The following is a 22698-nucleotide window of genomic DNA, read 5'->3' on the forward strand; positions in this document are numbered from 1 at the left end:
CAGCACCAACATGGTGGCTCACAGCCATCTATAACTTCAGTTCCAGGAGATTTGGCACTCGCTTCTGGCCTTGGAGTGCGTAGACATACATGCAAGCAAAACACGTATATACATAATAAAATATTTTAAAAATATAAGTACTAAAATAAGCAATTGAGCTTTAAATAAACATTTTCTTTTGTTAAACTGATTATCCCAGGTATTTGTTATAGTATAGAAAGCTTACTAACATGTTATATGTCCTCACAATATGTACCTTAAAGTATATCAATAATATCCATCACTTACTTCATTGAATACAGCATGTAGAGTATATCAGCTTGCTCCTGTAAGCTTGAGGTCTCCTTCAACTGTGAAACCAATGACTGGAAGTCCACTTCCCCAGACTGGTCCCTAGGAAGATGCACTTCTACATGAACGGAAGGAACCTTTGGAATAAGCAATGATGAAAAGAAACTAGGTTAACAGTGCTTAAGTAGATGATGCCCTAGAATGAGTTATCTTTCCACCTGGAAACCTTTTCTATAAGAATTTTCTAAATGCTCCCCAGATGTGCTAGTACACAACTGTAACCCTAGCATTTGGGAGACCAAGGCAATAGGATCAGGAATTCCAGGACATCCTCATCTACATAGTAACTTTTAAGGCCAGTCTGGGTTACCTATGACTCTGCCTCAATTTTTCTCCCCAAAACTGTTGATGAAAAGCAAGGCCAAACCAACAAAACCAACAAGCCCTATGATAGAGCTAAGTAGTTTTCTCAAAGTCCAAGAAGAAAACCTTGCCTACTTAAAGAGTAACCTTTAAAAGGCATGCATTTCATTTGATACTGTTTTGTTTAACACCAGAAATCATACTGGCTAGTTGTATTATGTCCAATAAAAATGACAGAGTTTTACAAAAAGCTTACAGAAATATGTGCACAGTTACCTGGCTATCTTGTGGAGACTCAGGGGAGTCAAGTAAGTTGAGTGAAGGACGAGAAGGCTGAAATAACTTTGTAGGAAGATACATGTGAACATCTGCAAGAAGTTGACATTTACGGGAAAAGTTAAGATCTGTAGGAAAGTCCTAAAACCCATCCATCGCTGACAGCAGCAAGAAGGTAACACACGGGCTATTTCTTTACAGAAGAGAAATGATGCGAACTTCCTTCACTGACTTCAAAAAAAGAAATGTAAGATATTAAATAATTTTTAAAATAATCAGTGACTATTTCTATGATTTTGAAAGGATTTTCTTTAATTGTACCATCAACTAGACATGGGATGTTATGTTTAGTAATATGATCACTATCAAAAAGATGCTATCAATGATATTTTCATATAATAAAACACATAGACAAAGAACTCTGTTACATTTTACTTTTTCTGGGCTTTCCTAGGCTAATATTTGACTTGTAGAGGTTGGGACTGGATGAAATCTATCTAGGGAATCAAAAACAAGTAGTGGCTGATGAACTTTGAGATGTTCCAAAGATGTTTTACTTACATAGTTAAAATACTTACCATAACCTCCAAGGAGAGAGCTGCATGTCATTTTCACCATTTTATACAGAGACTACTCAGAGCTATAACTAGCCAAACAAGTAAATAACACTTCTGGAAATTAAATTCTGGTTTTCTAATTCACAAATGATAAATGCAACTTAATGAACTTAAAGTTCATGTCCTTGCATAAACCCTTTCTATACGGAACATAACCAATGGGTACACTAAGCTTTTCCCTATTCTCAATGTTAAACAATACCCTTGTGCTCACTTTTAGTATCTGGTTAGTAACGGTCAATGAAGATTTAGGTAGCAAGAACATGCATCTCAATCATTCTCATCCTTATATAATGTAACATTAAAGTCATGTAGGTGTGGCCAAGGAGCCCTTCTCTCCCTCCACATGTAGCAACCATAGAAATACTGAACAAGTTTAGGAACCATGGCTACTATTCAAATATTCAGAAGGTGTCCTCCTCTGAAAACACTACTAAAGGAGGGTACTGGTTATGGAGAGGACTGTGGCAATACTGAGAAGAATGAGTTTTCTATCTGAGACAGCATGCCTAGAACAACTGGGTGCACAATTATAGTGGGCATAAAAGGAGAACCAGTTATAGCTTAAAGAAAGTCTCTGTGTCTGTCCCTCCTGTTTTGTAGTAGTCTAATGATGCTTTCTCTTTAAATAAAATTACTGCCAAAGAAGTAATTATTCCAGATTCTTCCACATCTTACTCCTATATTAAAATTGAATATACTCTTTTGTTCTGTGTCGTGCTGTTTTCCTGGTTACACCAGATTATGTGACAATATCCATATCATGACTCTATCTAATTCCTTGACTTCATAAGCATTTGAGTGCCTACAAAATTCTAGGTGCTGCCCAAGAGGCCAGGAACAAAGCAGTGAATAATCCCAACTTCCTGCTTATGATGTAATCAATGTCCTGCCCCCAACTTGGGCTTCATGCCACCTTGTGTCTGACACTAGGGACTAATGGCATTACTCACTCTGTATATGCAGCTCCTTGGCCTTGGCCACCAAGGACATTAAGTCGCAAGTTGTTTGCACAGCAGCTCGGAACCGATCTAGCCCTCCCTTCCGTGAGGTAGGAGCTAGTTTAGGATGGGGAACAGTGTGTGCCAAAAGGCGGTCTAAATAACGGGCAACTTCATCACCACAGCGAGCTGCAAGGTTAGTTGGGAAAGGGGAAGAGACAAAAAAGGAACATTTTAGTTATTTCAAAATCTAGCCCAGCAGTCAGAACGACTGGCTCTTGTACCTAAAACACTGTCAGAAGCACTCTGTTCTTAGCTCATGGAGGAAAACGAGCTTCCGATCATTATACAACCTCACAGATTGAGAGTTAGAGGTTATGGCCATTTTCCGGGAACCACCTGCTCTTCCACTGTTCTGGGACACAGGAAAAGTTACTGAAAGCTAAAAGCAGTATGAGTTTGTTTCAGAACAAGCAGAGCAAGTATTTCATTATTTCTGTGTGACAACAGTGGTGGCAGAAGGGGGACAACAGTGGAGAAGGAGCAGGACAGGCCCCTTCAAGTCCCACAAGTAGAAGACATTTTGGTGAAGGCCAGGAAAGGGCAAAAATCTTCCACCAAATACTGAGTTAGTTGTAAACAGAATGTACAAACAATAGTTCTAATCACTAGCCAAAAAGCGTCTTTATATGCTATTGGTGAAATAGGACTATCGACCACAAACTGCCTTTTAGTCAATATTTATTTACTTATTTATTCACCAAATATGTGTTGTTACTATAGAACAGGCAGTGTCCAAGGCACTGAGAATTGTTATAGAAAGTATATATCCTCTGTATTCTCTTGGACTCACTCTCTTACAGGTATCCATCTTACAAGGATCTCCAGCCCCATGGCTTCATGAAGCCAAGGAAAGCTATGAATAAGGCCTGATATAAAATTATGAACTTACTCAAAATATGAGGGTTTTTTTCTGTAACTCTATGGTATAATTCTTGAGCATGAACTTTGTAGATAATGACATCATGCCACCCTGTCCAAAGGCTGGACCCACCTAGAATCATCTCTGAATTCAGATAATGGAAATGTCATAGCTTATAAGCATCTGTAATGTTATAGTTAGAGAAACATGGTGCTGGGATCAGTACCAAAGTCATGCATCATCAGGTTCTGGGCAATCTCCAGTGACCTCTCCAGAAGTCCCTCAGTGATCCAATGTGACTAGTGGAAACTAGCAGAGCTGCACAACTAGAACTCATATTCAATGGCATCCCAGTGACAGGTATCTTAATCTTCAATATAATCCAAATACTTGAGTAAAGAGATATCAGTTCCATTTAAGTTAAAAAATGGTTTATTAAAAAAAAAAAGAAACACTAAGCAAACAAAGAGGGATATATAGTAAATGTTGAGTGCAAATAAAAAAAAGTAGTACTTAGTACTTCTAATGTGTTGGCTTTTATTATATATGAGATTATGTTTGTTAGTATCTTAAGATAGATGCTAACAGTCAAATACCCAGACAACAAAAACAGGTCCACCAAAATTTAGATAGTTAGAAGAATCATTCTCTTATTGACCATTCTCTTATGGGGATTCAAACAATGTAATTCTTGACTTGCATAGGTCAGTACTTTGACACCCCAGTCAGTGTTTCTCAGTCATTTTAAATACATGCTATCAGAGTGCTTTCTCATGGCACTATGTTCATATCTTTAGCACTTATTAAATACACATTATTTGTCTAGTGTGTCACATAAAGCAACAGGCATTCTGACTAGATTTTTTCAAACTATACAGACCTCACAACTACCAATATATGCCTCTAATGATACATAAAATATAATACCTTGAATTATGAGAAACTTTAAAATAACTCTAATCAAATTTCATATTTACTTATTCTTTATTTTATTTTTTTATTTTTTATTTTTTCAAGACAGAGTTTCTCTGTGCGGCCCTGGCTGTCCTGGAACTCACTCTGTAGACCAGGCTGGCCTCAAACTCAGAAATCCTCCTGCCTCTGCCTCCCGAGTGCTGGGATTAAAGGCATGTGCCACCACACCCGGCCATATTTACTTATTCTTAATACCAAAAGTAATATATACAAATGCATGTATGTTTGTATACGTGTATGTATGATATTTTCAACTGCACAACTGATTTAATAAACTTTACTCACCATTGTTTCTTTCATATCAAATCATCAGCTACTACAAAGAAAGAACCCCCCCCCCAATCTTAGTAAGGCATATTCTAACCCCACACTCCATAATCAGTCACCACAGAGTTATTAGACCAGAAACCAAAGAGAAGTAGAGGGAAGAAAAATGAAGCCAAACAACAGTAGAAATCTAGATGTATTAAAGAGGAGTGAGGATGATTCACATGAGATGGCTGGAAGCCTGAATTTTAACAATGAAGCTAAACAGTCATTTGTATTACTGTCTGGCCATGCAGCGCTGTTTAAAGCCTCCTTACCATTACTTGTTGAATCATAGCTGTCCATCCAGTTGCCAGAGTCCAAATCATCTTCATAGTCTTCATCATAATCTTCACTGTACAGCTTACCCTCAGGTCCAGGGTCCATGAAGCTTAAGTGTGTGCAGCAAGATGTTGTCAAAAACTCTGACAATTTACCTGTTTGGATCCTTACAATTACAGGGTACAGAGAAAAAAAGAAACTTAGAGAATATCTTTTTTAAAGTAACACAATTTTAGCAGTATAGCTCAATTGGTAAAGTACATGCCTAGCATGAACAAAACCCTTTGCTCAACTCCAAAAATTAAACAGAGGAACAAATAAGCCACACTTGTAAATAAAGGAATGCTAAGCATATTTTAAGCATGTTGGGGAGATTTTAAAAGAAAGGCCACAAATTAAAGTTTACAGTCCTCCAACAGATTATTTCTATGTTCTTCCATTGCTGTACACTATGTTGAATGTCTGCTAAAAACCTGTATTAGCTATTAGAGACATAGATGGGGAATGAGGATAAATCACACAAATCTATAACATCATTTTAAAAATACTATCGGGCTGGAGAGACTGCTAAGTGGTTAAGAGCACTGACTGCTCTTCCAAAGGACCTGGGTTTAATTCCCAGTAACCATATAATGGCTTAGAACTGTCTCTAACTCCAATTTGAAGGGATCTGATACCGTTTGCTGGCCTCTGTAGGTACCAGGCACACACACACAATGCACAGACATACTTGCAGGCAAAACTCCCATACACATAGAAGAAAAATAAAAAGAAATCTCAAAAAGTTTTTAAAATACTATCAAAGGACCATTTTGGACATAAAAGACAGTATCTGAAAATTATATACATTGTAATAAATTAAGTTGAGCCATATCAGTTTCTACTTAATAAGCCAATTCCAAAACTCCAAATGAAGTTAGTACTACTAATTTTCTTTTTTGTCTGTTTTTGAGACAGGGTTTCTCTGTGTAGCCCTGGCTCTCCTGGAACTTACTTGATAGACCAGACTGGCTTTGAACTCAGAGATCTGCCTAGTGGTATTAATTTTCTAAGGAAGCCAGCTTAAAGGGGCTACCAATGGCCAGACCTTGGATAATTTGAAAAATAAAAGAAATAATGACAAGAATGGGCCATGACAAGTCCCTTCCGCTCGACTCGGGACTCGAGCCCCGGGCTACCTTGCCAGCAGAGTCTTGCCCAACACCCGCAAGGGTCCACACAGGACTCCCCACGGGACCCTAAGACCTCTGGTGAGTGGATCACAGTGCCTGCCCCAATCCAATCGCGCGGAACTCGAGACTGCGGTACATAGGGAAGCAGGCTACCCGGGCCTGATCTGGGGCACAAGTCCCTTCCGCTCGACTCGGGACTCGAGCCCCGGGCTACCTTGCCAGCAGAGTCTTGCCCAACACCCGCAAGGGTCCACACGGGACTCCCCACGGGACCCTAAGACCTCTGGTGAGTGGATCACAGTGCCTGCCCCAATCCAATTGCGCGGAACTTGAGACTGCGGTACATAGGGAAGCAGGCTACCCGGGCCTGATCTGGGGCACAAGTCCCTTCCGCTCGACTCGGGACTCGAGCCCCGGGCTACCTTGCCAGCAGAGTCTTGCCCAACACCCGCAAGGGTCCACACAGGACTCCCCACGGGACCCTAAGACCTCTGGTGAGTGGATCACAGTGCCTGCCCCAATCCAATCGCGTGGAACTTGAGACTGCGGTACATAGGGAAGCAGGCTACCCGGGCTTGATCTGGGGCACAAACCCCTTCCACTCCACTCGAGCCCCGGCTACCTTGCCAGCTGAGTCGCCTGACACCCGCAAGGGCCCACACAGGATTCCACACGTGATCCTAAGACCTCTAGTGAGTGGAACACAACTTCTGCCAGGAGTCTGGTTCGAACACCAGATATCTGGGTACCTGCCTTGCAAGAAGAGAGCTTGCCTGCAGAGAATACTCTGCCCACTGAAACTAAGGAGAGTGCTACCCTCCAGGTCTGCTCATAGAGGCTAACAGAGTCACCTGAAGAACAAGCTCTTAACAGTGACAACTAAAACAGCTAGCTTCAGAGATTACCAGATGGCGAAAGGCAAACGTAAGAATCCTACTAACAGAAATCAAGACCACTCACCATCATCAGAACGCAGCACTCCCACCCCACCTAGTCCTGGGCACCCCAACACAACCGAAAATCTAGACCCAGATTTAAAAACATTTCTCATGATGATGATAGAGGACATCAAGAAGGACTTTCATAAGTCACTTAAAGATTTACAGGAGAGCACTGCTAAAGAGTTACAGGCTCTTAAAGAAAAGCAGGAAAACACAGCCAAACAGGTGATGGAAATGAACAAAACCATACTAGAACTAAAAGGGGAAGTAGACACAATAAAGAAAACCCAAAGCGAGGCAACGCTGGAGATAGAAACCCTAGGAAAGAGATCTGGAACCATAGATGCGAGCATCAGCAACAGAATACAAGAAATGGAAGAGAGAATCTCAGGTGCAGAAGATTCCATAGAGAACATCGACACAACAGTCAAAGAAAATACAAAATGCAAAAGGATCCTAACTCAAAACATCCAGGTAATCCAGGACACAATGAGAAGACCAAACCTACGGATAATAGGAATTGATGAGAATGAAGATTTTCAACTTAAAGGGCCAGCTAATATCTTCAACAAAATAATAGAAGAAAACTTCCCAAACATAAAAAAAGAGATGCCCATGATCATACAAGAAGCATACAGAACTCCAAATAGACTGGACCAGAAAAGAAATTCCTCCCGACACATAATAATCAGAACAACAAATGCACTAAATAAAGATAGAATATTAAAAGCAGTAAGGGAGAAAGGTCAAGTAACATATAAAGGAAGGCCTATCAGAATTACACCAGACTTTTCACCAGAGACTATGAAAGCCAGAAGAGCCTGGACAGATGTTATACAGACACTAAGAGAACACAAATGCCAGCCCAGGCTACTATACCCGGCCAAACTCTCAATTACCATAGATGGAGAAACCAAAGTATTCCACGACAAAACCAAGTTCACACAATATCTTTCCACGAATCCAGCCCTTCAAAGGATAATAACAGAAAAGAAGCAATACAAGGACGGAAATCACGCCCTAGAACAACCAAGAAAGTAATCATTCAACAAACCAAAAAGAAGACAGCCACAAGAACAGAATGCCAACTCTAACAACAAAAATAAAAGGGAGCAACAATTACTTTTCCTTAATATCTCTTAATATCAATGGGCTCAATTCCCCAATAAAAAGACATAGACTAACAGACTGGCTACACAAACAGGACCCAACATTCTGCTGCTTACAGGAAACCCATCTCAGGGAAAAAGACAGACACTACCTCAGAGTGAAAGGCTGGAAAACAATTTTCCAAGCAAATGGACTGAAGAAACGAGCTGGAGTAGCCATTTTAATATCGGATAAAATCGACTTCCAACCCAAATTTATCAAAAAAGACAAGGAGGGACACTTCATACTCATCAAAGGTAAAATCCTCCAAGAGGAACTCTCAATTCTGAATATCTACGCACCAAATGCAAGGGCAGCCACATTCATTAGAGACACTTTAGTAAAGCTCAAAGCATACATTGCACCTCACACAATAATAGTGGGAGACTTCAACACACCACTTTCTTCAAAGGACAGATCGTGGAAACAGAAACTAAACAGGGACACAGTGAAACTAACAGAAGTTATGAAACAAATGGACCTGACAGATATCTACAGAACATTTTATCCTAAAACAAAAGGATATACCTTCTTCTCAGCACCTCACGGGACCTTCTCCAAAATTGACCATATAATTGGTCACAAAACAGGCCTCAATAGATACAAAAATATTGAAATTGTCCCATGTATCCTATCAGACCACCATGGCCTAAGACTGATCTTCAATAACAACATAAATAATGGAAAGCCAACATTCACGTGGAAACTGAATAACACTCTTCTCAATGATACCTTGGTCAAGGAAGGAATAAAGAAAGAAATTAAAGACTTTTTAGAGTTTAATGAAAATGAAGCCACAACGTACCCAAACCTATGGGACACAATGAAAGCATTTCTAAGAGGGAAACTCATAGCGCTGAGTGCCTCCAAGAAGAAACGGGAGACAGCACATACTAGCAGCTCGACAACACATCTAAAAGCCCTAGAAAAAAAGGAAGCAAATTCACCCAAGAGGAGTAGACGGCAGGAAATAATCAAACTCAGGGGTGAAATCAACCAAGTGGAAACAAGAAGAACTATTCAAAGAATCAACCAAACGAGGAGTTGGTTCTTTGAGAAAATCAACAAGATAGATAAACCCTTAGCTAGACTCACTAAAGGGCACAGGGACAAAATCCTAATTAACAAAATCAGAAATGAAAAGGGAGACATAACAACAGATCCTGAAGAAATCCAAAACACCATCAGATCCTTCTACAAAAGGCTATACTCAACAAAACTGGAAAACCTGGACGAAATGGACAAATTTCTGGACAGATACCAGGTACCAAAGTTGAATCAGGATCAAGTTGACCATCTAAACAGTCCCATATCACCTAAAGAAATAGAAGCAGTTATTAATAGTCTCCCAACCAAAAAAAGCCCAGGACCAGATGGGTTTAGTGCAGAGTTCTATCAGACCTTCAAAGAAGATCTAATTCCAATTCTGCACAAACTATTTCACAAAATAGAAGTAGAAGGTACTCTACCCAACTCATTTTATGAAGCCACTATTACTCTGATACCTAAACCACAGAAAGATCCAACAAAGATAGAGAACTTCAGACCAATTTCTCTTATGAATATCGATGCAAAAATCCTCAATAAAATTCTCGCTAACCGAATCCAAGAACACATTAAAGCAATCATCCATCCTGACCAAGTAGGTTTTATTCCAGGGATGCAGGGATGGTTTAATATACGAAAATCCATCAATGTAATCCATTATATAAACAAACTCAAAGACAAAAACCACATGATCATCTCGTTAGATGCAGAAAAAGCATTTGACAAGATCCAACACCCATTCATGATAAAAGTTTTGGAAAGATCAGGAATTCAAGGCCCATACCTAAACATGATAAAAGCAATCTACAGCAAACCAGTAGCCAACATCAAAGTAAATGGAGAGAAGCTGGAAGCAATCCCACTAAAATCAGGGACTAGACAAGGCTGCCCACTTTCTCCCTACCTTTTCAACATAGTACTTGAAGTATTAGCCAGAGCAATTCGACAACAAAAGGAGATCAAGGGGATACAAATTGGAAAAGAGGAAGTCAAAATATCACTTTTTGCAGATGATATGATAGTATATATAAGTGACCCTAAAAATTCTACCAGAGAACTCCTAAACCTGATAAACAGCTTCGGTGAAGTAGCTGGATATAAAATAAACTCAAACAAGTCAATGGCCTTTCTCTATACAAAGAATAAACAGGCTGAGAAAGAAATTAGGGAAACAACACCCTTCTCAATAGTCACAAATAATATAAAATATCTTGGCGTGACTCTAACTAAGGAGGTGAAAGATCTGTATGATAAAAACTTCAAATCTCTGAAGAAAGAAATTAAAGAAGATCTCAGAAGATGGAAAGATCTCCCATGCTCATGGATTGGCAGGATCAACATTGTAAAAATGGCTATCTTGCCAAAAGCAATCTACAGATTCAATGCAATCCCCATCAAAATTCCAACTCAATTCTTCAACGAATTGGAAGGAGCAATTTGCAAATTTGTCTGGAATAACAAAAAACCTAGGATAGCAAAAAGTCTTCTCAAGGATAAAAGAACTTCTGGCGGAATCACCATGCCAGACCTAAAGCTTTACTACAGAACAATTGTGATAAAAACTGCATGGTACTGGTATAGAGACAGACAAGTAGACCAATGGAATAGAATTGAAGATCCAGAAATGAACCCACACACCTATGGTCACTTGATCTTCGACAAGGGAGCTAAAACCATCCAGTGGAAGAAAGACAGCATTTTCAACAATTGGTGCTGGCACAACTGGTTGTTATCGTGTAGAAGAATGCGAATCGATCCATACTTATCTCCTTGTACTAAGGTCAAATCTAAGTGGATCAAGGAACTTCACATAAAACCAGAGACACTGAAACTTATAGAGGAGAAAGTGGGGAAAAGCCTTGAAGATATGGGCACAGGGGAAAAATTCCTGAACAGAACAGCAATGGCTTGTGCTGTAAGATCGAGAATCGACAAATGGGACCTAATGAAACTCCAAAGTTTCTGCAAGGCAAAAGACACCGTCAATAAGACAAAAAGACCACCAACAGATTGGGAAAGGATCTTTACCTATCCTAAATCAGATAGGGGACTAATATCCAACATATATAAAGAACTCAAGAAGGTGGACTTCAGAAAATCAAATAACCCCATTAAAAAATGGGGCTCAGAACTGAACAAAGAATTCTCACCTGAGGAATACCGAATGGCAGAGAAGCACTTGAAAAAATGTTCAACATCCTTAATCATCAGGGAAATGCAAATCAAAACAACCCTGAGATTCCACCTCACACCAGTCAGAATGGCTAAGATCAAAAATTCAGGTGACAGCAGATGCTGGCGAGGATGTGGAGAAAGAGGAACACTCCTCCATTGTTGGTGGGAGTGCAGGCTTGTACAACCACTCTGGAAATCAGTCTGGCGGTTCCTCAGAAAACTGGACATAGTACTACCGGAGGATCCAGCAATACCTCTCCTGGGCATATATCCAGAAGATGCCCCAACAGGTAAGAAGGACACATGCTCCACTATGTTCATAGCAGCCTTATTTATAATAGCCAGAAGCTGGAAAGAACCTAGATGCCCCTCAACAGAGGAATGGATACAGAAAATGTGGTACATCTACACAATGGAGTACTACTCAGCTATTAAAAAGAATGAATTTATGAAATTCCTAGCCAAATGGATGGACCTGGAGGGCATCATCCTGAGTGAGGTAACACATTCACAAAGGAACTCACACAATATGTATTCACTGATAAGTGGATATTAGCCCCAAACCTAGGATACCCAAGATATAAGATATAATTTGCTAAACACATGAAACTCAAGGAGAATGAAGACTGAAGTGTGGACACTATGCCCCTCCTTAGATTTGGGAACAAAACACCCATGGAAGGAGTTACAGAGACGGAGTTTGGAGCTGAGATGAAAGGATGGACCATGGAGAGACTGCCATAGCCAGGGATCCACCCCATAATCAGCATCCAAACGCTGACACCATTGCATACACTAGCAAGATTTTATTGAAAGGACGCAGATGTAGCTGTCTCTTGTGAGACTATTCCGGGGCCCAGCAAACACAGAAGTGGATGCTCACAGTCAGCTAATGGATGGATCATAGGGCTCCCAACGGAGGAGCTAGAGAAAGTAGCCAAGGAGCTAAAGGGATCTGCAACCCTATAGGTGGAACAACATTATGAGCTAACCAGTACCCCGGAGCTCTTGACTCTAGCTGCATATATATCAAAAGATGGCCTAGTCGGCCATCACTGGAAAGAGAGGCCCATTGGACTTGCAAACTTTATATGCCCCAGTACAGGGGAATACCAGGGCCAAAAAGGGGGAGTGGGTGGGCAGGGGAGTGGGGGTGGGTGGATATGGGGGACTTTTGGTATAGCATTGGAAATGTAAATGAGTTAAATACCTAATAAAAAATGGAAAAAAAATATAAAAAAAAAAAAAAAAGAATGGGCCATGACATGTTGAATAAAATAAGAATCCAAAGAATATATATTAATCATAAGCCACAAAATAAGTTTTTTTATATAAGAATTCTAATTCTAGATGTACACAAAGTGATAGAAACACTGTCAAATGAACCTTGGTTTATATATATGTATATATGCAGACAAATTTCTAGAAGACTATTTTATAACGGAGATGTGGGGAACGGGTGTGGCGGCAGTCCCAAAGGCGCTAGGGACTGCAGCTAAGTCGTATGACTTGCACCTGACTTCCTCATATAAGCCACAAACATCTTGAGAGCTGCGCAGGTGTACCAGGATACCGGCGAATCCATTTTGATGGAGATATGCCCCTGCTGCCCTGATTAGCTGAAGCTGCGTGCCTGGTGAAGTGGCGTGGCCTGCTGTGCGTGGATGGGAACTGAGAGTATAAAAGAGTGAGAGGCCCAGGGTTCGGGGGAGGTATAAACAAGGGAGATATAAACAAGGGAGATATAAACAAGAAGAAACAGGACTGAATAAACGTGTGCAGAAGGATCCTGTTGCAGCGTCGTTCTTCCTGGCCAGTTGGGCGCGCGCAAGACTTAGTAATAAGTCTTGCATGCAAGAATCAATGGAAGCCAGCACCATTTGCTCAAAGACTTTTGAGAAAAGGTATAGGGCAGTGAGCTGTGCACAGACAGCCTGGTCCTGGTCAAACACAGACCTTGAACCCTGGTGATGCTAAGGGACTGCAGGTGTTCAGCCACACCTCCTGGGACCCTGGCTCCTGTTCCGGCTACAGCCTCCCAAAGACCCTCCTGCCCCCACCAGGCAGAGAGGCATGTGTGGCCATCAGTCATGTAGGCAATGCCCCAAGCTCCTGGTATTCTGTCTGGACTCCACCCCCACAGTTACCTGGCAACAGCCAGGTATGCTCCTCCCCACAGTTACCTGGCAACAGCCAGGTAGGCCAGGCCCACTATAAAAGGAGCTGTTTGCCCCCTCCTCCCTCTCTTATCCTCTTATTCTCTTGCTCTTACTCTTGCTCCCTTGCTCTCCCTGTCTCTGCCTTCCCTTTGCCCCTCTCTCCATGTGGCCATGGCTCACCTCTGCTTCTCTACTCTCTCCCCCTCTCTGATTTTCTACAATAAATGCCTTAAAACTATGGACTGCCTCTTTTCATTGGGATCCACCATGCAGGAGCAATGGAGCAGGTCTTCCCCTAACAAGCCATGTATCTAACCTCCCACTGGGAGGCCTCCCTGCACTCCAGTCACAACCCAAGCCACCAATGAGCAAGCCAAGGACTTTCCTCCCTAAGGAACCCAGCCAAAGCTCTCCTCCCTGCCCCTTTTCCCTTCAGGCTCTGGGCCAGAGTCTGCCTGTGCCCCCTCCCCCGCTCTGTTCTCAGCTCTTCTGAGACATCCAGCAGTGTCTGTGGTGTCAAAGACCCAGAACCTGAAGTCCCTGGCCTTCTTGCAGCCCAGGGACCCCCGAACCGGCTCTTTTGTGGTACCCAGCAGCATCTGTGTTACCTGAGAGTCTGAGCCCAACTCCCTACTCCACTCCGGCAGGTCCACGGGGACCTCAGACTGTGCCTTCCCCATATCTGGAAAGGGGTCCTGTGGCTTCACATAGCCCGACACCTGACCTGCAGTTTTGTGGGGGTGCCGCAGTCAAACTCCCTGAATCCACCTCATCCAGTGGCCCAAGCCCTGGGCCAGATGTAAGACCCCATTTTTGACCCACCAAAAGGATCTGAAGACACTTGGTGAACAGCACTAAAACTGAGAGCATATCGTTCATAATGACTAACCCACCTCAAGTGCTTTCAGGAATGATGTCTTGGGAAAGACTGCAGTGAATTCTTATATTTGTATGTGTTGTTTCAGCATCTATTTGGATCTAAATTTAACTTTCTCATATTATAAGTAGGGCTAAGCATTACTGACAGTTTCTTGTGCTCCATCTCTCCTGGTTCAGGGTATATATATATGTCAATTACCTGGCCCCACCAAAATAGCCATCCTGCATTTTTCGGAGTGCTGCCAAGATACTTGAATTCAAGCTGGTTCCATCTTCATCTTTAAAAGGAAAGATTTAAAAAAAAAACAATTATTTGTCATTTTATCTTAGAACTAAGGGGAAATATTTCAATTATTTCAAACTAACATCGTACAGGTACTCTGTGCTTCAACTATTAATGTGAGAATCAACATCGCTGTAGAATGGACAAGTGGTAAAGATTACGTTCTTCAAAGGAATTATCTTGTTTATCACAAGTACCCAGCACTATTTACCAAATGTTTATGACACATACTATTGATGAACCAGCCCACCTCCATCTTAGGCTTGAAAGTTATCTTATATTAAAGGTAAACTAGGTTACTTCCTGTTTATAATCAAATCTTTGTTTCTCAAGGACTGGACTATGCCCACCCACCTATAACCTTAACTACAAATGGGTTTGTACTGCCTGTTCCAGGACATTGCAATCATGTTTTTGTTTCAAAAAGTTGTTATGACCATCGTGCAACCTTACCTTTGTTTCAAAAGGCTGTTATGACTACTTTGTTATGCTGTTCCTGTAACCCCGCCTATTAGTCTGTCAAAACCCCCATTTGGAAACCTCCTATCCCTGATAAAAGCCATACCTTGCCCATGTCCAAGGCTGACCTCTTAAACCACACTTTAGGGGGAGGCAGCCTATTCACATGAATAAAAAGAGCTTGCTTTAATTAATTGCTTGCTTTCATTAATCTGACCATGATGATATGGGTCAGTGTCTGTTCGCCTTGCATCATTGGGATTATCATTATGATAAGTATCTCATAGATGGTATCACTCACAATGAGCCTTGGTGTGTGCAAATGTATGTGTGAATGTGTATATATACACTTAAAATCCTTTAGAAGGGTACTAATTACCTCCTTTTTATGAAACTGATGATAATCTTGTGATTTGCCTTTTCCAATTTGTTCTTTCTGACAGCACTCAGGATGCAGAGGCAGGAGGACCATGAGTTCAAGGCCAGGCTGATTTATATAATGAGCTCCACAATAGCCTGAGTATATTGTGAGACTTTGCTTCAAAACACAAAACAAAATAACAAAAACCAATAAAAGCCAGGCATAGTGGTGCACATCTGTAATTTCAGTACTTGAGAGGTAGATATAGGAAGATCAGGAGTTCAAAGCCAACCTTTGCTATATATCATGTTTGATGACAGCTTATACTATATAAGACCTAGTCTCAGAAATCAAACTGAGAAAGTGAGATGGCATAACGGGTAAAAGCACTTGCTGCCAACACTGATAACCTGAGTTTGATCCAAGGAACCCACATGATAGAGGGAGAGGCCCAATTTCTGCAAACTGTTCTCTGACTTCCACACAAGAGCCACTACATGCCTGTGTATGTGCACATACAACAAATAAATAAATATATAAATATTTACAAACATCCATATGTAAATCAAGCAAAACAAGAATAAACACATGGAATAAAATAGCTTGATATAGTGGCAAATGGCTGTGATCTTAGCATTTGGGAGGCTACAGCAGGAAGACTGCTATGAGTTCAAATCATCTTAGTGAGATTGTAGCCAGCCAGGGCCATAGAGTAGAATTCTGCGTCAAAAGAATTAAAGAGCAAAAGAAAAGAAAGGAAACATCAAACAGAACAAAGCAAAATGGCTTTGTATCATCTTTCTTCAATTTTCAATACCACCAATGCAGAATATTATCTCCTCACCTCACATGGTCACTTGTTTTCTTGATGTTAGTGTACTGTGACAACAGAACTATTGTCAACAACTAAAATCTACTAAATACAACTTGTTTCATGTCATTCTGTGGTCCTCCCTTCTCCCCAGAGGTTGTTGGCCACCAGCCATGAGGACAATTATCTTCAAAGAGAAAGCCTAACTTTATTTGGACTAAATCAAGTGGTATATCAGGTTTTTTGGTTCTTTTGAAGGGGGCAGGGTTTTCAGGGTGAGTAAGTTTCATTAGCTAGAGTTTGCATACTGAAGAATGCCTTGTTTGCCTGGAGAGGCATTCCAAGAATTTCAGGTAGTTGTTGGACAGGTTCTTATTGGGAGAAAGGAAGCTTAAACATGTAATCTCAACAAGGCTACACCCAACGTTCTGCAGGGAGACAGTGGGGGGAGGGTCAGGTTCCCCAGACAGGGCAAGGCCAGCTGGTAAAGGAAATCCTCCATTTTTATGCAGAGCTCAGAGGAGCATCTGAACAAGTTGGCAGGGTCTCCCCACATCACTCCTTACTCAAAAACTTTGGAAAGCTTCAACCTCTTATGTAACTTCTAATATAACTTGTTTTAAATCTCTCTGCTGATTTTCGAAGTATGTCTTCATAACCTGAGCCTACCTTACTTTGCCAGTTTTGTTCATCATAGTACTCTAATATGTTCAAGTTGGCCTTGTCACCAGCCTCACACACAGGCTCATTCCTCTCTCCAGGCCTCACTCAAGGCAGCCCCAAACCCAGTTGAGATCTCATTCTTCTTTCCTCCTCCTATGTGAAGATTAACAATTTAATAGTGGTGGTGGCGCACGCCTTTGATCCCAGCACTTGGGAGGCAGAGGCAGGCGAATTTCCGAGTTCGAGGCCAGCCTGGTCTACAGAGTGAGTTCCAGGACAGCCAGGGTTACACAGAGAAACCCTGTCTCGAAACCACCACCACCACCCACCACCACATCAGGTGCTTAACAAAACCAGGGGATCTGATACCTGCTGGGTTTCAGACTCAGGAGAAGGGGCGCGGAGGTGCATATTTAACATACTAAAGCAGACCTGGCCTTCATGTTCTCCCAGAATCCCTGTTCAAGGCCTGGCTGACATACTTTGCCTTCTACCCTGAAGTTTCCAAGCCAGAGGCTCAGGTCTTCATTATATACTTCAGACACTTTGGCCTCTATCTGCATTTTTCCTTTGTAGTGCTAGTGCACTTTCTCTCTCTGCACCCCATCCCCTTTTCTGTTTTCCTGTCTGTGGGGCAAACTTCCCTGACCTCCCCCTGTGAGATCAGCTGCCCCCAATAAACCTGCCTTTATACTTTAATTTGGCTTCAGTTGGCTTATTATCAATGCCCTCTTTTGATCTCTGTGGACATATATGTACCCTCACATATATTAAAATCTTGTTAAAAAGAAAAAAATAAAAGCAATTCCAAAAACTTAAGTCTCACATCAGCTGAATTTTTTCTTTGGCACTGTGGTAACCTTCAGTGCTTCAGTACTTCCTAATCTACTGTCTTGAATTTGTCTTCTATTATTATTATTATTATTATTATTATCATCATCATCATCATCATCATCATCATCATCATCCATTAACTTTGCCTTCTAAATTAGACTGTGTACTATTTGAAGACAATTGTGAGAATATATTCATTATTAAACAGACACTTGTTAATCATCTCAAGTAAGGGAAAAAGACAAAAAGAACAAAGACTACCCTACTTTCTCAGCTCTTTTTCTCTTCTAATTTTTAAGCCCTTTTCAGATGCGACCAAAATTCTTCCCAGTCTGTCTGGATTTTAAATGATTCATGATAAATGGTTCTTTTTAATGAAACAGAATTTTATGCACTTTGGCAGTACATGCAGTCCTTTGGAAGCAACAGCAGAGACACAGAAAGAAAGAAACAGCCTCTGTCTTTTAATCCTGCAGGAGCTCAGAACACTAGAGTCTTTCCTTGTGAGGAAGCACCTCTCCTTGCCCCTAGTACAAACCGAAAGCCTTTGCACTTTCCCCATGCTAGACCTTCCTGTTTCCCTAAGACAAGCTTCCCGAGAGAACTTGGGAACTTCCCTAGAAATCTTGATGATCCACTGGGATAAAATAGATGTAGGTGTACTAGTACTGTCTTTAAGAAGAATTGTAGAATACAGTTTTTTTGGAAAAGTGCCTCAAAAATCATTCTGGAAAGCTATTTATTCTCTCAAAGCTATATATTCTTAGGTATCCATTTGTTTCATACTTACTGTCTTCACTTCCTGAAACATAAGCTTAAATAGAGCAGAAACCATACCTGCCTATCACCCACTCTGTGCAGAGTTTAGAAAACTGGTGAGTACTACTGTAAGAAGTAGCTCTACAGTGGGACACTGAAGAACTAACTACACATGTGACTTACTTTCCTGCTTTATTCAGCCCTTACCAAGCATGGTGTGCGAGATAGGGAAAGTGATCGTGGGCTGGCCTGTCATCCTCCAGCGGCTACAGAGGTAGGAAAGGTCTGTTCTGAGCATTTCTACTATCATCTGGTTGTCCAGAGCCAGGTAGAACTGTTGCTGGTCTATAAACTGAGAAAAGAAAAAAACCATCGTTCAGGAAGTTTTGCTCTCACAAATATCAAATAATATTTTTCAATGTTCATTTATTTATAAGGCATACATATCACAGAAAAAAAAAACCCAGTACTCTCAAATTTAGTGGCTAATAATTTCTAAAGTACATGTTGGCCAATAGTAGGCACAATAGTTTCTGATAATTTTGAAGTGTGTGAGTGCCTAGAAATCTGTTCAAATATGTAATTTCATTTAATCCTATAACCACCTAGTGTAGGCAGCTCCTCCTTCCCTTTTCTTTTTCTCCCTAGTTTCTCATTTTGCAGCCTAAGCTGGTTTGAACTCATAACCCCCTGCTTGAGAATTCCTGAGTCCTGGGTTACAGGCATTCACCACTATTCCCAACTTGCTGTTTTTCTTTTAATATGAAGAAAAAGACTCAGAGACAGTATATGAACTAGCACACACATCTCATTAGCAAATGGAAAAATCAGAAATATGAGTCTAGAGTCACTTCATCATTTTTTATGTTTGTCTCAGCTGCACTGTTTTAGATATGACAAGGTACTTAAATTTTCCTTTCAGAAAATATTCACTGTGGTGCTAGAGCTAAACCCTGGTCCTAGCACATACTTAGGGAATACTCAGCCCTGAGCTCGAGCTTCAGCTCTTGGGTGAGACAGAATACTCCTGTGGAGTTCATAATGACCTTGCTAACCATGTTGCTCAGGTTGGAGGCTCTGAACACAAGTCTCTTGCCTCACCCTCCTAAGTGCTGGGATTACAAGCATGTGGCACCAGAAAATCATTTCTACTACCATACCCACGTGCAATTGAACTTAGATCTATTATTATGTAGCTAACAAATGTCAGGCCGCCAATATGTATAATTACAGCTTAACAGTCCTGATCTTTTTCTTTAAAGGGCACTGAAGTTTTCTATGCAAATGAAAGGGCTCCTTCCCCACAGGAAAAACTTAATTTAGCACTTAAATAAAACGACTGTGTTTCACTTATAAAGGATAAATACAGTCTTCATTTAACTTCCAAAAAATAAGAAAAACTGTGTAAGGACCTGAACATTTAGAAAATCCCAAACACAATTTACCACCCGGGACTACTGTTGGTAATAACAGTCACTTGGCAATTTTCTATGCTGCAAGTTCAATTTGGTTCAATTCAACAAACACTTATTGAGCCATTTAAGATATGCAAGGCCCTGTGGGACTCTGACTAATCCAATTCTAGCAAATGCTTTGCTTCTGTGATCTGTGTTCTCATTCTCTCTCCCTCTCCCTCTCCCCTCCCCCTCCCTCTCTCTCTCATTTCCATTCATCTCTATGAATTTTACAGCTTATCCCACTCACCTGTGGAGTGAAAGTAAAGATAGTTTTGCGAATGTCATAAAGTTTTGATGTTCCAAGCACACCCATGAGCCTGTAGGGTCGTCCACTGAGTTTCATTCTACTGTTGCATCCTGACACAGAATTGAGAAACGATCAGGAAATTCTTAGTGTACAAATTAAAGCAGTATTTATTAATACAGATAATACAATGTACATATATGCATAGACTCACAACCACCTCATTTCCTTCAGTTTGAGATGTCTTCCTTTTACAGTTTAGCTTTCTAAAATCAGAATCTACCTCGCAATCCATATCTGTGTTAAATAAACTATATACATATATAACTATATATTATATATAAATAGAAAACTACATTAAATATTGTTTAAGGTACAATAAGGGAATTGTTCATTCACTGACATAAATTTTTCCTTCATCAGAGGGGAAAAATACTTCACATATTGTTCTAAAACTGTTTACCTCCAAGATATGTTGACTATTCTTTCTTGTCACTACTGAGAGAACCCCTACTACATGATTTTGGCTACACTATATTTTTATAAGTACTTGATTTGTTAACTGCACGGACATGAACCTTCTCACGAACATGTGTAAGTATATGCAGGCAAGTGGAACCCTTCAGGTGTCATCCTCATCAATGTAATTCATCTCCTTTCCAGCTTGGGTCTCTCACTGACGGAGAATCCACCAATTAGGCTAGACTTGCTTAACAGTGAGTGAGCTGCACCTCACTGTTGGGATCGTAAGCATGCATACCATTCCTGACAATTTCATATATATTCAGGGAATCAAAGACGCCAAGTCCTCATGATTATAAGGGAAGAGTTTTACCTATTAACCACACACCCCCACACACAAACATTACATTTTCAGAGTTGCTTCAACTTGTAAAGGAACAGACCAGAGAATGCTCAATGCCTTGGCCATATTCCAAGTTCCACTGAATAACTCTCATATTTGCTCTAGGATTAATAGCAAAACCAGTTTTATTCACGAATTCTTGTTAGTAAGATCTTAATGATTATTTATTGTATATGTTGTGTATGTGTGCATGCACACTCATGACATGACACACATGGAGGCCACAGGGCAACCTTTGTGAGTTGGTGCTCAATCCTTTGGGTCTGAGACTGAACTCACTTAGAGTTTCTAGGATCAAACTCAAGTTATCAGGCTTAAGTGACAAGTGCTTTTACCATCATGAGGGCCTTTGATAGTATTATTTTATGTGTAACATAAAATTTATCATTTTAATATTTTAAGTGTACAGTTTAGTAACTTCCTTTGAATATATCATTGTGTAAATGCCACCGCTATTCACCTCTCCAGACTATTTCATGTCTCCAAACTGAAACTCCACACCCATTAAACACTAAGGTTCCTTCTCCTCCCAGTCTCTGACAACAAATTTCTACTTTGCATCTATGAATTTGACTACTCAAAATATCTGATATTGACTAGAATCCTTTTCTTTTATAACTAATTGGTTTATTTCAATCAGCACAGTATCTTCAAAGTTCATACTTATAATAGCACATATTAAAGTTTCCCTCCCAGGTCACATATTCCACCCCCTGTATATGCCACCTTTTCTTTTCTTTTCTTTTCTTTTCTTTTTTTTAAAGATTTATTTATTATTACACATAAGTACACTGTCTTCAGACACGCCAGAAGAGGGCGTCAGATCTCATTACGGGTGCTTGTGAACCACCATGTGGTTGCTGGGATTTCTGAACTCAGGACTTTCAGAAGAGCAGTCAGTGCTCTTAACTGCTGAGTCATCTTGCCAGCAACCTTTGCTTTTCTATTCAATTGTTGATGAACATTGCAGATGTTCACATTTTCTGGCTATTATAAACAATATTGGCGAATAATGTAGAAAATATCTATTCATCGTTCTCATTCCATTCCCTTTTGTGCATATACTTAGAATTCCTGAAATATATACCAGTTCTATGTTTAACTTGAAAAAAAGACTTCTTTTTGTTCTATGTATATGCATGTATTGTGAGTCCAGTATCCCTACTGATCTGTTTTTTTTTTTAACTTTGGTTTTTTTTTTTTTTTTTAGAATTTCACACAAATACTGTATTTGCATATTTTTCACTCCTTTGAACTCCTCTGTTCCTCACATTCAAACTCATAGCCTCTTTATTATTATTTTTATACATGCACACATATGTGTATATACATGCATATGCATATATAAAGCAATCTTTTTAAAAGATTTATTTATTATTATTCATAAGTACACTGTCTCTGTCATCAGACACAACAGAAGAGGGTGTCGGATCTCATTACAGGTGGTTGTGAGGCACCATGTGGTTG

The 22698-nt window shown here is 40.4% G+C and overlaps 1 protein-coding gene across 5 annotated transcripts in view; it reads right to left on the reverse strand.

Moving 5' to 3' along the window:
* Phka1 (phosphorylase kinase alpha 1) overlaps positions 1–22698 on the reverse strand; it is a 130327-nt gene that overhangs the window by 40621 nt on the left and 67008 nt on the right. For 4 of the 5 annotated variants that reach the window (NM_008832.2, XM_006527894.4, XM_006527895.4 and 1 more), the window contains exons 15-21: positions 20370–20479; positions 18873–19017; positions 14695–14773; positions 4970–5139; positions 2501–2677; positions 931–1022; positions 289–428 (exon numbers count right to left, since the gene is read on the reverse strand). In NM_008832.2, the coding sequence (NP_032858.2) occupies positions 289–428; positions 931–1022; positions 2501–2677; positions 4970–5139; positions 14695–14773; positions 18873–19017; positions 20370–20479 (913 nt within the window). The remainder of the gene's footprint in view (positions 1–288; positions 429–930; positions 1023–2500; positions 2678–4969; positions 5140–14694; positions 14774–18872; positions 19018–20369; positions 20480–22698) is intronic. The other variant, NM_173021.3, reaches the window with a different exon arrangement.

The sequence above is a fragment of the Mus musculus genome, chromosome X, assembly GCF_000001635.26.
Source record: "Mus musculus strain C57BL/6J chromosome X, GRCm38.p6 C57BL/6J".
Classification (NCBI taxonomy): domain Eukaryota; kingdom Metazoa; phylum Chordata; class Mammalia; order Rodentia; family Muridae; genus Mus; species Mus musculus.